The following is a 16,798-nucleotide window of genomic DNA, read 5'->3' as shown; positions in this document are numbered from 1 at the left end:
TATTAAAAAGTCCTTCGAAAGAATAGTTAATGCTGAATGCAAGTCTTATTAATGTCGCATTGGTCTTCCTCTAACCATTAATGTGAAAAAACATGTTGAGGAAAAAATACAGAATAGAAAATGTTGCCATTCCCAAAATGCTGTCTACTCCTCACTGCCACCAAAGAGATCACTCACAGGACCATAAGCCACGCTGGGGGAGGTATCCACTTACTGCCTGGTCTGCCCTTTAAAAAATGTAACCAGGTTTTAAAAGCAGTTTAATCATTGCAACACAAGCACATGCTTTTCTCCAATTGTCACTAAAATCCCTCTCTGCCTCTTTAAATTCAATTCCTAAGTCTAATTTTCCACTCTGCTTGGGATAAGGAAACTCATTCTGGAGAGTGACAGATAATTCATATTTTAAGCTTAGGAATCACATAGTCTCTGTCACAGATACTCAAATCAACCATTGTACAAAGCAGCCAAAAACAACACATAAGTGAATGAGCATGGCTGTGTTTCCAGAAGACTGTAGGTATGGACACTGAAATGTGAATTTCATGTCATTTAATTTTAACATGTCACAAAATAGCATTCTTCCTTTGATTTTTTTCAACCATTAAAAAATATAAAAACCATTCTGAGCTTACTGGTCATTCAAAAATAGGCAACCAGCTGGATCTGGCCCACAGGCCTTAATCTGCAGGCCTCTGGCACTAAGCATTGATTCCTTCTCCACTCTGTCATCTCAGCACTGGGGAGAAGCAGGGGTTGCTTTCAGCTATGTGATTTTTTTTCACTGTGCTTATTTCTTTCCGGAGAGAAACAAGATTAATTCAATGTAATCTACTCTATTAAGAGTTCCTATTCTCCTCTTTATTGTATTTGCATTCTGTTTCGCAATAGAAGTCACACACAGTTTTGAATCAAATGAATACCAATTACTGATGTTTTCTTTTGGGCTTTGTTGCTTTCTCTTCTCCTAGTTCTTGATTTTTCTCAAACCAAAATAGAAAAATAAAGGAGGGAATCATTTTAAAATAAAGCAATTTGGCAAAAAAAGAGCGTGCAATGAAGGGATTTTCTAACCAAGAGGGCTGAGTGGGATAAAGGGGTTTCCTAACCACGTGGGGATGACTGTACCCAGCGATTATCTAGGTAAGGAGTTGCTTCAGCCAAGATGTGAACAATAAACCTCTTCTGGACCCTTCCCTTCATAATGGCTCTTCATTCAAGCATTTGTCACTTTACCCCCAAAACTATGACTGTTGTTTGCATAAAGTTCTATTTGAATTATTGAGTTGGGCTGCCTAATCTCTCATAATAATATGGCTGGTTGAAAAGACACAAAGAAGTAATAAGTATATCTTGTCTTTTTCTTAAGGTTTTAAATCAGGCCATGCAAAGTATTCATCAAAAAGAAGTGCACTAAAAATATGGTCGGCTTGACATGGTTTGAAGAATAATTGGAAGGCTGAATGATAAGCATCATTGGAAGGGATGTAGTTACTCATGATTCACTGGAACATAACAAATATGGTTGGTTCTTGGTGTGCTTGCTTGTTTGTTTTAGAGGAAACAGAAAGTGTGCTCACTGAGCAGATAGGTGAAACCAGCTGAGATATCATCAGTGATGTATTACGAGGATCTAGGCAAATAGGACTAAATTTTATATTTAAATATCATTTCTAAAGAAATGATGATGAAATGGAAAATTTCTCATGGAAAACCAAGCTATCTACAGAACTGGGTATAAAGGAAGAACCATCAGTTGGGTATAAATGCCACACGGTGTGTGACAGATTGTGTGAGAAGATGGCAAGAACGGACCTCTCTTCATAGCAGAACATTATTTCTAATAGACCACAAATATGAACAGGATTTCTTTTGAGCGGTGTTTTAAAAATCAAGCTTAAAGCAGTACGTGTGAGTAGAACCGCAGCACAGAGACCTGCGAGGCATTTCCTTACTGATTCATCCTTACTGATTTGTGAGTCAGCCGGAAACGGCTCCAGGATCCATAATTAAAGAACATTATAGAAATTTCAGAGAAAATTTAGAACACAAAACTATGCGGCAAATGAACTATATAAAGAAGGGTTAAACATCTATTATTTAGTCTGGAGAAAAATGAAGAATGAGAAATTTGCAATGACTGAGTGAGTGGGAAGTTTTATACAAAGCACAATTATTAGCTATTTATTCTCCATTGCCTGGGTGGGCAGAAAAAGAGGAAGTAGGCATGGACTGTGACATAGGAGGTGGGTGGATGTGAGTCTTGTTAAACCCGGGGACAATCATGCAGACACGGAATCCACTTGCAGGAAGTCTGTGTACACAGGCTAGGATCTGGTCGCCTGAGTTAGTTTTGTGCGTGTCTGCGGGAGGAGGCAGGCTCTACACCTTCCATCCCAGTGAAGTGACAACAGGGAGAGGCTCAGAGTGTGGATCAAACACTGAAATCATACGTGAGCTGGGAGCTTACCAGAGCTTCCTAAAAGCAAAGGGAAATAGGTTGTTCTTTATTCTTCTTTTCCTTCTTCGTATCTCCTTCTTCTAAAGAAAACCTAAAAAGTACAACTTCTCCTATGTCAGAACTGGTCTAACAAAAGCAAGAGAATCCATCCTCCTTCCACTGTCTAAGGCTGAGAACCAAATGCTGAGAAATGAACTCCTAGGATTTTCTGAACGCTTAGTTCTGAAATTTGATACCTAGCAAGAGAAATGTTTGAGGCACTGCACGTCCCTCCTTATCAAGTTTTCCCTATGCAAGGGGGGCAATTCAATGGCTCCTACGGGTCCCTAGATACTCGATAAGCAATGATGCTGACAAGCAGCGTCGTGGAATCACATGACTACAAACTGCTGGTAAATGAAAGCAAGGCCTGGGAAGTGCTGAGTAATAATCTCATTCTTGGGCCTGAACCATCTAACCCCAGGTCCGATAAAGCAGAAGTAGGAGACGGTGTGAAAGAGCCTCCCCTAAGAGGAAAGACTCTCAAGGCACCAGCAGTCAGAGCACGCCGGGGCTCCGGTGAGGACTACCTCCCCGCCGCTCGGGCTTATCCGGCAGCACGCAGTGGCAGATGACTCGGAAGCAGCTGGACGATCCGTGTGTGCACACCTGCTTTTGATCTGCTTCGAGATCATCCACGTTCTGCATTTTCCCAGACAGGGAAGTACAGAACTGGCCTGTCTACGAAATAGCCGCAAGAATATCAAGACTACTTAAGGCACTGTTTGGCTGGTATCTTTAAAAAGAATAATCTTAGTCGTTTCAATGATTTTTCCTGTTTTGAAAGTTCTATGCATGTTAGGACTACACTGATTTTATTGGTGCTTTCTTCCTCTGTGGTTGAACTCATCTACAATCAAAGGATAAATTCAATGAAAAATTTTTTAGCACCTCCCATGACACAGGCATATTTTCAGTTTAAAGCTGGGGATCAAATGCGTTATTACAAAAGAATGCGCGTTGTGACTCAGTCTGGTTTTCCCTCCGTGATAATCACGCCGTACTGTGCTGTCTGCGAACGGAGTAACCAAGTCCTGGTGGTTGGGGGCGGGGGGGTGCGCAGTACAATGCTGGGGGCCAAGTTCGTTTTTGCCAGCCCATGTGCAAACCAGAGGGGCTCTGAGCTGTTGGTGACCCCTCACTTACACTCTAAACTCAGAATTCACAGATCCTCGATCCTACCCACAATCCTCTCTCGCATACCAGTTTCCGAGGGGACAGCACTAAGAGTTCTAGCCAATCCCAGTTCATGTTCACAAGTCATCACCCCTGAACGGTTTACGGGAACAACTCTGTGAGGATCCAGCAACACCCTCCAATACTGGTTTTACTGACAGATTTATACGTGAAGACAAAGACGGACTCTGTGCAGGGCTGCCTTCTTGGCGGCACCGAATGCTGGTGGCCCCGCCTTCAGAACCAACATCCCCATGACTAGGCTGTCCTGATTCACGGGACCCCATGACACAAAATTCACTTCATCTGTACCTTAAGGCTTGTGACAGTTGTCTCAACCCTCTCCTCAAATGATTTGAAAGTAGGAGAATTCCTAAAATAACAAAAAAAGAGAGGTCAGCTCCAAAGACCCAGCTGTCTTAGCAACCGAGCTGCCTGGCTTTCTGCTCTTAATTGTAAACATCATCTCTGCACCAGAGCCAGCTGTCGGTTCGCCACCTACGACAAGCATGCTTTAAAGTATGTGTTCGTTTCTGCTAGTTTAGATCCACAAACCATACCCTGACATGGAAATTTTCTAAATAAAATAGTCATATGAAAAACAGGACAGCATTTGTTCACGATGCCGCTGTAATAATTCCAAGGTACACTGGAAATAATCATTTCCAATGAGTCAAAGGAGTGATAGCTTCATTTGTCATTTGCTAATTAACTGTTTCTATCACAGCCCTCCTTTTCCCAGCTCCTTTTTTGTTTTGTTTTGTTTGTTTATTTGTTTGGTAAGCAATGAAAAGTCTATCTGAAGAATGTCATGTTAGAGTTTTTCCACTTGGCATTTTAAAGTTATTTATTTCAGTAAATGTGAGACAAGACAGAAATAACTCAAGGGGGAAAAAAGGTTCATAATTTTTTCTTTTCCGTGACTTAAAAAGTAATCATTTTGTCAATTTCCATGAAGCAGTGTTTCTGAAAGTCAATGCTTTCACTATTTTAAGTCGAAATATACTTACTACTTATCTAATGCTTGATCAAGATAGTGTTATGAACACGTTATTTTTCCTCCTAAAGAGAATATACTTTTGTTCTCTTATCAAACAAAATCTCTGCAGTCTATTGACAATTTATTTGTGACTCATTCGTTCTGTTAAATACTCTGTATACATCATCTTGTTACTTTAAGCATTAGATGCTTCATTTGGTGCTTGTTGGTTTCCTATACTGGATTTGGCCACATGACATGATTTCATGACATAATTACCATTAAAAATGATGTCCCCAGGTCCAACTAAAGGAACACGAACCAAGAAGGAACTAAAAATGTATCTTAAATCTTGTATCCATGTCAGCATTCAGCAACAATGATTGCCATCATTTTCAGGTCAAATAATTCAACTGAATGTTACTATATTTGATAAGCCACCTGTTATTCTTTCTTGAGTGCAGGGGAAATGAAATAGGAGGAATGGCCCAGAGGAATTTATAAAGGAGAATGGCGTAGTAGATGGGCTTCTTTGTATGGTGTGGAATGAAGCATGCTCTAATACTATCAAGAGGAACTAATGCACATAATATGTTTGACTGATTTGGCTTTGTTAGAGATTCTCTCCAGAGACTCTGACACTCCAGGCGGTCAGAAATGTATCTGCAGCTATGCTGTAGGACTTAACGATGGTGAGTTCAGAGAGCCCATGTTATGACATCACATCTTGCAAGCAACGCAAGCATGAGCCAAATTCCTATGAGTAATCCTCCATAATATTGCTGGTTCGTGATGAAATACTAGTGAATTTGTGCCTGAATGACTCAAGGGTATATATTTATTGGCACCTTACTTTCACTGCAGGTTTTATGTGGGCAAGCCAGCTCACATGCCTGCCTATCACTGATAGTTACACAAGCCCCAGTGGCCAGACAGTTCAGCCTAACGGTTCATGGGTAGATGTTAGATGAGTAAAATTTTTTTTGAAGTTAGTTTCAGGCAAGATCACGAGGACTACATTTGACCCATAAGCCACTAGATGGATTCACAAAGCGAAGCTGTGTTAATTTTTTGCAAACTCTTCTTTGGACAACCAGACTTAAAAACTTGACAAACAGGGACACCTGGGTGGCTCAATTGGTTAAGCGTCTGCCTTTGGTTGGGGTTGTAATCTCAGGTCCTCGGATCAAGTCCCACATCAGGCTCCTTGCTCAGTGGGGAGCCTGCTTCTCCCTCTGCCTGCAGCTTCCCCTGCTTGTGTTCTCTCTCTCTGACAAATAAATAAGCAAAGAATCTTTAATAAAAGTAATTAATAAAAGAAAGCTGACAAATAAAGAAGCTCAGAGCTGTAGGCTGCACTACTCAACTTGAGTGTTTTAATGCTAGGGGGTGCAAGTCACTCAAAGATGGACTAAGCAATCTTGAGTCTATACTCCCTATTTACCACCAAATTAGGGAAATCAAATACTGTGTCTAAATTTCCAAAGCAACCATATAACTTCAGTGTGGAAGAAACATCATCAGGATAATAAAACAGACATTCCCCTAATTCAATTACACTAGAATGTGTTGCTGGAGAACAGGGAGAAACTGTTTACTCAGATTTAATCAGATCACATACAACTACAAATGACCCTGGAAAGAATCTGGCTGCAGTGGTCTCAAACTATTTAGAGCAACTGAACCCCCTCTCTAACATATCACACAATACATACTATAAAGCAGGCAGAAGAGGCACAGTTGGACTGAAGTGGGGAAAGGTCTTAGAGGCTCGATGGCTCCCCAAGCATCCCCCACCACGGAAGCCTAGGGCAAGAGCAGCGGGAAGAGCAGTAAATCTGGTTTTAGCCTCTTATTTTAAATGTGATGAAACTGCTATCACTGAGGTGACTTTCCCAAGGCTGCCAAGTTCATTCTGGGCAGAGCTGGGTTACAATCTGCATCTCCTGACCAAGCCCCCCCCCCGGAAATCTGACATTCATTCTTCCATACCCTGTTACTATTAGTGTGCTTTTATCTGATTGCCTCACTAAGCTATGCAAACCGAAGTGGGGAATGTCTTTCTCAGAGGCTGTCATCCAGCTAGTAATTTTAACGACATTTTCATTGCTTAACAGACACCTCACCTTAATATCTACCTTAAAAAATCTTGGTGATATCCATATCCTACAACTGTAGTCCTCACAGTCTGCTATTCTCTTCATTTAACCTTTCTCCCAGGCTTGCGTTTAATTCTGCTGAAATAAGGCACGTATTTCTGCCTTTGCAGGCGTGCTGGCTCCAAGCCCTCTGCTAAGAAAGTGCTTCACACAGGTTACTTTATGTCACACAACCAGTAAGAGAATGGACATCGAGCTACGTAAGTAACTTGTCTCTGGTCACACAAATCAGGAGACACTGGATTTAAACCAGTGGGTTTGGTCAGAAGCCGAAACCCATCATACCCTACTTCGACAGAACTGTCCACCTTTTCTCCTGAAGGCCGTCAGAAAAGATAGTAAGGAAGGTCACTGCATTTGAAAGCATAATGGGGCGGGGGGGGGGGGGGACTCTGCAAAGTAAGTATCAATAAAGTAACACTTCATACACATTCTGCATTGATATTATATGAAGTAATCTATACACACATTACCTCATAGCCGGCATACTTATGGAATGGCGAATGGAGTAGCTTCAGGGCAAAAGCAGATTAAAAGGAAAAAACAAAAAAGAAGATAGCACAACATAAGTATGTGAGAAACTCCCTATTCACAGTTCTAAAACAGCAATTTCAACTGTCTGAAGTATTTCTTGCCCACCCCACCAAGATGACCTTTGCTTTCATAGGGTAGGTCAGCTTTCAAGGGTATAAAGGAGGAGTACACTGTCCAAGTTGGGTGTTATTTTACTTCCTGTGGGCTCCTGTAGGCCAGGAAATCCGAGGACAATGTCTGCTTTCTCCGGGTGCGCCCAGGAGCCCGTGGACATCCTCCCCAGGTCCAACTCCCACTCCCTTCCCTTCTTTCTTCTTTCAGGAAAAGAGGAAGGGCTGTACCTAAGAAGGTACAAAGGCAGGTAAAAGCTAATCGTTCCGTTGTAGAGAAACTCCCCAGAGGAATATATGTTGTTCACAGAAGACATTCAAGGAAACACATACCAGGCAAATACAATCCACACAGCCCAACATGGGGGCAGGGATCTCTGCATCCACTCTGGGACATCTGGTACAAATACATCAACATTTCTGAGAATTCCAAGAATTTCAGCCTCTCACTCTATTGATCCTATGATAGCTGGCTCATCTTTCCTCTGGTGGATCTCCTGTTATTTCTTTGTGAGCTCCACTCAGAAATCAGGCTGGGTGGAGGGAGGAAGCCCTGTGTATGGCGTCCATGTTCCTGGGATAGTGTTCTCCCATCACACTTTCCAACACCATCCCTGCGTCTCTCCTCCCAAGAAGCTAACAGTAAGGGATCAAACTCCTCACCCTTCCCTAACAATATCCACTGAAGTCATCAGTATGGGCAGCACTTCACTAGAACTCAGAAAGAAAAGGCCAAAGAAATTCAGGGAGTACTTATGTTCTCAGACACTCCACTTAGAAAATAGAGACAAATATTTCCCCAGAAATTACATTAAAAAAGGAATTATTAAAAGAAATTCATCAGCATTATCAATCTATTCATCTCTTTAAATACAGGCAGTTTTCTTAGGGAAAAAAATCCACCCCCCCCCAAAATATTTAACAAGATTCCCACTAAAGGAGGGTTTAATTGGACAACTGCACACTTCTGAACATGTGTGTGGTCTTCTGGTAACCTTTCCCCTCTTCAATTTCAGAAGGTACAGAAAGTTGAAGGTAAACCATCCACATAAGAAACAGTTACAAGACGTTCACAAAAACACAATGATCTAGAGAAAACAATTTTCTGCTTCTTGATTTTACTTTTTACAAGTCTCATAAAAACATATAACTCTCACTTTCTGCTTTTCTTTTTTCTTCTTTCAATTCTGAGGACCTCTGCCAATGCAGGCAGGATTGAGAATTTGGGAAGCGATTCTTAAGAGACCGCTCCGGAAGTGAAACTGGTAAAAATGGTTCAGAAATGAGAGAACGATATGCTTAAATAAATTCAAACACATTAGATGCCCTACGCTCTGTAACTCCCTGGTCATGAACCCTCTCAGGAAAAGAGACCCAGTGTTCTGGCTGAGGTGCACCCACGGTGTGAGGGGAGCAGTGGACTCTGGGAAGGAAGGAGCCGCGAGGGGCCGGCAGGGCCCCAGAGACAGCGCTTACCCGATGGAGTGAGATCTGCAGCCCGGGCAGCACAGGAGAGAGCAGGACCAGAGTTAGCATATCAGGACCACAGTGCCCTTGCCCCCTCTTCTCAGGAGCCCCAAAGCAAAGATGGAGAGACTCCATTCATTACTCTTTTGGAGTCTACTTTTTAATGTGTCTTAACAATTACTGTACCAACCTGTTATAAGCTGTGCTTCTAACTATTGTTCTGATGACTATAGAGAGATGGCTGGACTCCAATAAAAGTTCTATGCTTCCTCCAAAGAGCCTCATCTCCACCTGTTCACACGTGGTTTGAACAAATGACTGAGAAGTTCCAAGATGAGGCCAGTATTATTATAATAAAAATGATTCCAAGAGCTTGCATTGCTTCTGAGTACTTTCATAAATGTGTCCTCGTTTTAACTTTGCGGGAAACATTTTAGTTAGGTAGCTGTTAACAATGTTATTTTACAGGTAGAGAAAGAGGGGGCAGTTCCCTGATGGGGCTACAGGGACTCAGTCAACGGCAATCAGGGTAAAATGAGAATCTTAGCTTGAAAAATATGACTTGTTTTTATAAAACACATCAATTTAAATCCTCACAGAGTGCTTTTCATTAACTTATTAAAAGGCCCAAGTTCTAAGTTTTTAAAATCTGTAAGTATTAGCTTGTAATAATTTAAAAGAGAAACTGAGAGGTATCTGAACTTTGCTGGCAATGTTTCTGAACAACTTCAGAAGATTTTTCCCAGAATGCACAAAAGAATTTTATAGTATAAATAACAGGAATATAGGATAATATGATATTTTATACTAAAAAGGGGTTCAAAGTAAAATGTGATACAATTTTTAAATTTCTCTTTCATTTTATAAACTGGCAAATCAATTTAAATGAAAAATAAAACCTTACTTTTTCTCATTTAAAAGTCTTTATTATACAAAATTTAAGTAATTTTCAAATATGACTTTCACATATGTTACTTTGTTCTAGTATAATTTAAAACTGAAAATTTTTTGTAAAACTCGTTGCTTTCACAGGGACTGATCCTTAGTTATATACGTTAAATGTTTTCGTTTGAGAAAAATATAGGTCTGAATTCTGCAAACTCCACAACCTACTACAGGACCATGTTTGACCCTCCAGTGACACAGGCTGTACTTCCCAGTAATTTTAGCCACAGTTTATAATGAAAGTAGTGTATCCTCTATATATAGAAACAATTAATGAAAAGTTTGAAACTTCTGGAAAATAGATCATTCATTACCCTAAAGCAAAGCTACACGGAAACAGAAGAAAAAGAAGTCAACACAGCCTTGATGTTACAACCAATTAGTGTATGAACATGAGTATGTTAACATATTGCATAAGTGAAACAGTCTTCATTCTTTCCCACTTAGGAAAACGAACAAAACCTTTATGAAATACCACAGTGCACTCCTGTTAATGTACACTCCCTCATTGCCATTATGTGGGGTCACCTTGTAACTGAAATGGTCACTGAGTAAGGGTAAAAACCAGCATTTCTTGAGTGCTTAATAAATGGCAGGCTCTCTTCTACAACTTTTCTAATAACCTCATGACGTTGTTACTCGTACCCCATTTCGTAACTGAGAACACCTTGGTACAGGTGAGCTGAGTTACACGTGGCCTCCAGGTAACCTGACCACCCCGCTGAACCACTTAAGGGCGTGTTACAAATGCAGATTCCTAGACTCCACCCAAGACCCACTGAGGCACGATCTCCGAGAGGTGGAATCTGGAATATGTACTTTAAACAGGCTTCAGAGGTGTTTGAAAAGTCTCCTAAATTTGGAGAAATAACACTCTGGTATCATGCTGTGGTCCCAGTGTTCCAGTGAAAGGTTTCAACTAAGTATGTGGAAGACAAGTTTTATAAATGTGGCAAAATATACTTTCTTGGATATAACATGTAAGAGGGTATTTTCAGTTTTGAGAAATTATTTAATTAGTTTAGATAAATGTTTTAATGCCATTGACATGACAGCAAATTTTATTTGTAATAAAATGAGGGTTAATTAATAATCCGGGAGGTTTACCTATTCATCACATGCAGCCTCTGAAAAATTTCAGCTGCTTTTCATTATCGCATTATTCATAAATATGAAGATAAAACAATGTATTCGGATTCAGGTACATGTACTTACCGAACTCTAGCCTCATGAATGCCAACTTGTTAAGAGAGGACAAGGGCACAATCCAGTAATGTATGAAGCCGGAGATTAAGTTAACTTAAACACAACAATATAAATATTCGCCTCTAGGTATCAAAGTTGTAGGGTAATAAAGAAATAGTTTCAGAATCCAGTGAAATTATGTGCAATTTTTTTAAAAAGGAAGAAATTAAAAATGTATACGTCAAAAGTTTTTAAAAAATGAATTTGATTTCTAAAGAGAAAAAATTGATTTGTAAAGAAAAATCTCCTAAGCCTATCACCAAATTCAAAATAAACTATGATAGGTATTTAAACAAGCAAAAAAAAAAAAAAAAAAAGAAAGAAAGTAACAACTCTATTTGAGATAACTTACTAAAACACAATATAAAAAATAAAAATGGTTAAAACTGCACTGTTTTTTCTGGAGCCTATAGTGAGGATATTCGGTTCTCAGTTCAAAATCTTGATGCTCACCCTACCTTTATACATAATGAAATACTGAAAATAACCGAAATGTGCAAGGACTATATACCACGGTACCTTTCTGTGGAATAAAAGAATAAATATGTATGTATCTAGCATAGAAAAAATACCCTAGATGGATGTATACAAAAATGTAACCTAGAATAGCTTATCAGGGCTTATTCCACTGAATGCACATTTTAACTTACTGTTTAAATTTTAATGAATAAAATTCAGTATGTGCTGCATTCTTCTGAAATCCCCCCTTATTACCAGTAATTAAAGGAGCCCTGGATCTTCTATTTTACTAGGTCACGTCCTAGCGGAAAGGGCATGTTTGGGACCAGGCTCCCTAAGCAGACCAGCAGGCAGAAAACTCTTCATTATAAAAATTGACCTCCGTCACCAATCACTATCAGCCGCATAACATGTTAATCCAATTAAAGAGCAACACACGAGGAAGACCAGCCAGGAGAGAAAGCTCCCCTTCCCTCAGAAGGCCAAAGGCCGAGCAGCGTCCCCATGGTTCTCTCCCACAGTACCTCATGTCTCCAAACTTCTTGCTGATGGCTGTCCCAACGTTGCTGAAAGCTGCGGTTGCCTTCTGCCCTGCGTGACTCAGGGTTTCGTGTGTTTTCTTGTAGCTGCAAATAAAACAGAACAGTAGAAACATAGTTCATACGTCACGATCACCCACAGAACATTCACCATCTTTTTCCCTCTTTACTTTGAAAATTCCTTTCCTAAACAGCTTTAGGAAGACGCTGATCCAAAGAAGTCAGTGATTCTATTGTCTGGGATGATGGGTTGGCCGCTGCTCATGGGTGGGAAAGTCAGACCATTAAATCTGAATTCAGGAAAAATATTCATATGCAAGTGTAATGTGCAGATCAGATGCGTACTCACAAACAGAAATGCTCTGAGTGCAGTTATCCTTAAGGAAGTGTGGGTTTTAACACTATGAGGAGACACTCGCAAAGCAACAGTTATCAAAGGTAACACAGAAACTAGAAAATGCGTGTATCAATGGGAAGATTCAGCTTGCACTGTTCAGGGGTAAAATTAACCAGAAAAGGGCAAAATATAACTAGTATTTCGCTTATTTTTCTAATATTTATGGCTGGGAACAAGAAGGGCACACGATCTTAAGAGAATATAGTGACTTTTTTCAAAGCAGTTTTAGGAATATAATAAGGCGATTGTTTGTTTGTCGTCCTATGTTCCCACTAGACTGACTCCTTCAGGACTCGGAGACAAAGTCGAAGTCCATACAACGGGCCTCACGACGATCTTACACAAGTGGGTCCTCTCGCCCTTCTCTTGCCTTCGCTCACGCTGCTCCTGCCACTCAGACCTCCTGGCCGGTCCCCTGACATGCTAGGCCCCACCCTGCCTCAAGTCCTGTGCTCCAGCCGCTCGGCCGCAGGATCCCATCACACCTGGCCAAAAAAAGGGTTTTGTTGTTGTAAATGCCCCACTTTGAAAAATTAAAAAGACCAAAGCGTGCACCCTTAGTAAGACCGTGAAAGCCACCTTTTGCTGTCGATCACGCCCAGAGATCCCTGAGGCCTTGGCCAAGTGGGTGTTAACAGAATAGAGCTGGGCTGGGGTGGGGGGGGCGGGGAACAAAGGTAGAAAAGGGAACCTAGGAAAGGCGAGGGAAGAACGAGCACTGAGCATCCACCCAGCACTGATTCTGTACGGCCTGAAAGGGGCTCAAGGGAAAGTAAAGAAAGACCTTGCAACATCTGTGACCTTTGCGTGAGGCTGGGACCAGAGACTAGATCGAGAATTCTTTCTTGCGTTGCTCCTGCATTTCTACAGGAATTTCCTGCAACTAGAGTAAGTATTTAATTTCCTTGTAGACTGTTCCCTATAGTTGAACTTTATATATTTGAGAATGCTTCAAATTTTGAGACGAGGTGACTTTTGAACACTTGTGTGTATATTCTGAACCGGACGGCTTAATTTCAAAACAGCTAGCCAGGGAGAAGTACATCTAGGAAGCAGTAAGTTGTTCTACATTGTTCTAACCACACTCCTCTAGAACAGTGTATGGTGGGTATACACAGACATCCCACTACTTTAGTGAAGTCTTGGTGACGTTAAGTCCTCACCGTGAAAAATGCAACTCTATACCTATGTGAAATTACAAAGTTTAAAATCAACCATATGGGGTGCTTGAAGAAGTGTGGAAGAGAGATTTTTAGGACTTTTGACTTTATTTTTAAGATTTTATTTATTTGTCAGAGAGAGAGAAAGAAAGCGCACACACAGGGGGAGTGGCAGGCAGAGGGAGAAGCAGGCTCCCTGCTGAGCAAGGAGTCCAACGGGACTCGATCCCAGGGTCCTGGGATCATGACCTGAGCGGAAGGCAGACGCTTAACCGAGTGAGCCCCCCAGGCATTCCAGGACTGCTAACTCTTTATTTCTGAGAATTACATAAGGTTAAATCTGGAAGGCACTAGAGTCCAATTTCTTCAAACTCCAGGTGATGGGACTGAGGCCCAGAAGAACTGTGTGACTTTTATTTTATTTATTTATTTATGTAATTTTTAAAAAAGATTTTATTTATTTATTTGACAGAGAGACAGCCAGCGAGAGAGGGAACACAAGCAGGGGGAGTGGGAGAGGAAGAAGCAGGCTCCCAGCAGAGGAGCCCGATGTGGGGCTCGATTCCAGAACGCTGGGATCACGCCCTGAGCCGAAGGCGGATGCCTAATGACTGAGCCACCCAGGCGCCCCTTGTGTGACTTTTTTAAAGACAGAGACGGGGCTACGACTAGTGTGCCTACCGTCCTGCAGAACGTCATCTTGCCTTGGAGATGACAGACATATGAAGGCGAGTTAGGTCAGCTGTCTACAGCTCCAGTATTTGTGGAGAAAAGTACTAATACTGCATTGTAAGACTTCTAAGCTGTGTCTCTTTCCCCACATTTTTATACTTCTTCTCCCTAGACTAACAACCGCCTTTCTTAAAAACACTTACTAGCCATCCTACATACATTAGAGACCAATAATTGAGGGAAAGAGATTTGGGTGGGGGGGGCAACAAGAGGGTGATATGTGAAGAAGTGGTTTCCCAGAACAAAGGAATGGGGGATCCCGTGAGAACTAGGCTCAGAAGCACTTAAAAGCTCTAAGAAGCGCTACTCACATCAGTGTGAGCCCAGGGTCCCTCCGGAGCTGTGTACCGCACCGACCCTGTAACCTCACACTGCATTCTCACTGGGCTCGATCTCAAAACTGAATGAAGTCACACACACCCTTATCTAGAGGACAGGCGCCCACATCTTGACAAAAGACCCTCCGGACAGGCCAATGGAAACCCTGAAGGATGTCGTGGTATTTACATCTTACTCCCTTTACCGAGCCACGGGATTCTGTATACAGTCCGGACTCCTAATTCTCAAAACTGGTTTTCAGCCCTATCGTATAAAATTACATTCAATAATATTCAAATAATGAACAGCAACTTAAACACCAACCTTCCGATTGACCCGACAACCTCGTAATTTAAATGGAAACGGTATTTAGCATTTTAGATGATGTCTCTTATTTTAAGCTAAATATAAAGTTACACCATTGCTGAGTTACGTCCTTGATGCCTCAGGAGACAACACATTCTCCCAAAACAAACGTCAGCATGTTACTGGACCCACAGCTTGCTGTCAGTTGTGCAGTGGGAGGCCGAAAGATGGGAGCAGGTGCTCCCCAAGTCTGCACTATGTGCCCGTCCTCTGTGTGTCCGTGATCCACTTGGCACAGCTCTTTCTGAACACGTTTCACTCTGCTGCAATGACGGTTTTCCACTGTCTCTGTGACCTGCCTGCACTTCCTGAGGGCGGGGCTGCACCTCTTTCATCATCCCCGTGTCCCCGGGGCCTGAACACGCCAGAGCAAGAGCCACAGGAGGCAGAGGAAGGAAACAGAGCCCAGGCTGCCGGCCAGACTTCAGCTACGGATACCGGATACCGAGTCAGGACTGCGGCGTGCGGCTCCCGACTCTGGAGGAGGGCCCTGGAGAGGGGGCGGGGGAGGGGACTTGGTCCTCCTGGGCTCCAAAGTGATTCCAGCCAACAGCAGCTTCGTAGGAACCCGCGGTTCCCAACAAGCCTGGACTCTGGTCCAGGGCTGAACCTTTTTGTTTGGTAGCAAACAGAAGCTCACACTTATGGCGTATTTATATGCATTAACTCGTTGAAGACTTCTTACTAGGAGATTTTTTATTTAGGGTATAAGAAAACTTTCTAGTTTTCAATGAAAGTCAATGGGAACACAGGCTTTACTTTTCAGAGATCCTTTGGCTACAATGGATAGCCTTTTTTTTCAGCTTTACTGAGGTATGAATGACAAAACTGTAAGATATTTAAAGTGTACACCGTGAAGATCTGATATACATTTACATTGTGAAAGATTCCTCCCACTTAGTTAATTAACACATCCATCACCTCGCATGTTTTTATATATATTTTGGTGAGAACATTTAAGGCCTACTCCCTTTGCAAATTTCAATTACACGACACTGTTATACATTAGATTCTCAGACTTTTATTCATCTTATAACTGGAAATTTGCATTTACCAACCTTCCCCTATTTCCCCCCTCTCCACTGCCCCTAGCAACAACCCTTCTACTCGCTCCTTCTAAGAATTTGACTTTCTTAAAAAAAATTTTCTTTAGATTCCACATATGAGTGATGCCATGCGGTATCTGTCCTTCCCTGACTTACTTCACTTAGCATAATGCCCTTGAGATTTGTCCTTGTTGTCCAAAGGCAGTATTTCCTTCTTCGTCATGGCTGAATGATATTCCATTGTGTATAATACATGCCACATCTTTTTCTTTTCTTTTTTTTTTTTAAGATTTATTTATTTATTTTGAGAGGGAGAGAGAGCACAAGCAGGGGGACAGAAGGAAAAGGAGAGAGAGTCTTAAGCAGACTCCCTGCTGAGCACGGAGCCCAATGCAGGGCTCGATCTCAGGACCCTGAGATCAGGGCCTGAGCCAAGACCCAGAGTTGGATGCTTAACCGAAGGAGCCACCAGGCGCTCCGAGGCCACATGTTCTTTAAGGAATGGATAGCATTTACTGGCCAGAACAGGTGAGCTCTTTGGCCACCACACTGACTAGGGGATGTTCAGTAGGGAGAGGTAAGGTCCTCTGCAAACCAAATAAAAGGCATCCTATTGACTTTTCATGCAGTTCATCTTGTCATGTCTTACTGATCTGAAAGTAGTGT

At 41.8% G+C, this 16,798-nt stretch overlaps 1 protein-coding gene across 6 annotated transcripts in view; it reads right to left on the bottom strand.

The window, feature by feature from the left end:
- The window catches only part of TPD52L1 (TPD52 like 1), a 94,163-nt gene that overhangs the window by 927 nt on the left and 76,438 nt on the right, over positions 1–16,798 (bottom strand). For 2 of the 6 annotated variants that reach the window (XM_087865455.1, XM_087865459.1), the window contains exons 4-7: positions 12,099–12,200; positions 8,935–8,949; positions 7,288–7,326; positions 3,989–4,049 (exon numbers count right to left, since the gene is read on the bottom strand). In XM_087865455.1, coding sequence (XP_087721581.1) covers positions 3,989–4,049; positions 7,288–7,326; positions 8,935–8,949; positions 12,099–12,200 — 217 coding nt within the window. Of the gene's footprint in view, positions 1–2,470; positions 2,553–3,988; positions 4,050–7,287; positions 7,327–8,934; positions 8,950–12,098; positions 12,201–16,798 lie in introns of all 6 variants that reach the window. The other 4 variants (XM_087865458.1, XM_087865460.1, XM_087865456.1 and 1 more) reach the window with 4 other exon arrangements.

This window comes from Ursus americanus, chromosome 11, assembly GCF_024610735.1.
Source record: "Ursus americanus isolate L20-20 chromosome 11, mUrsAme1.1.p, whole genome shotgun sequence".
In the NCBI taxonomy this organism is placed as follows: Eukaryota; Metazoa; Chordata; class Mammalia; order Carnivora; family Ursidae; genus Ursus; species Ursus americanus.
This window is presented reverse-complemented; position numbering and strand designations above follow the sequence as displayed.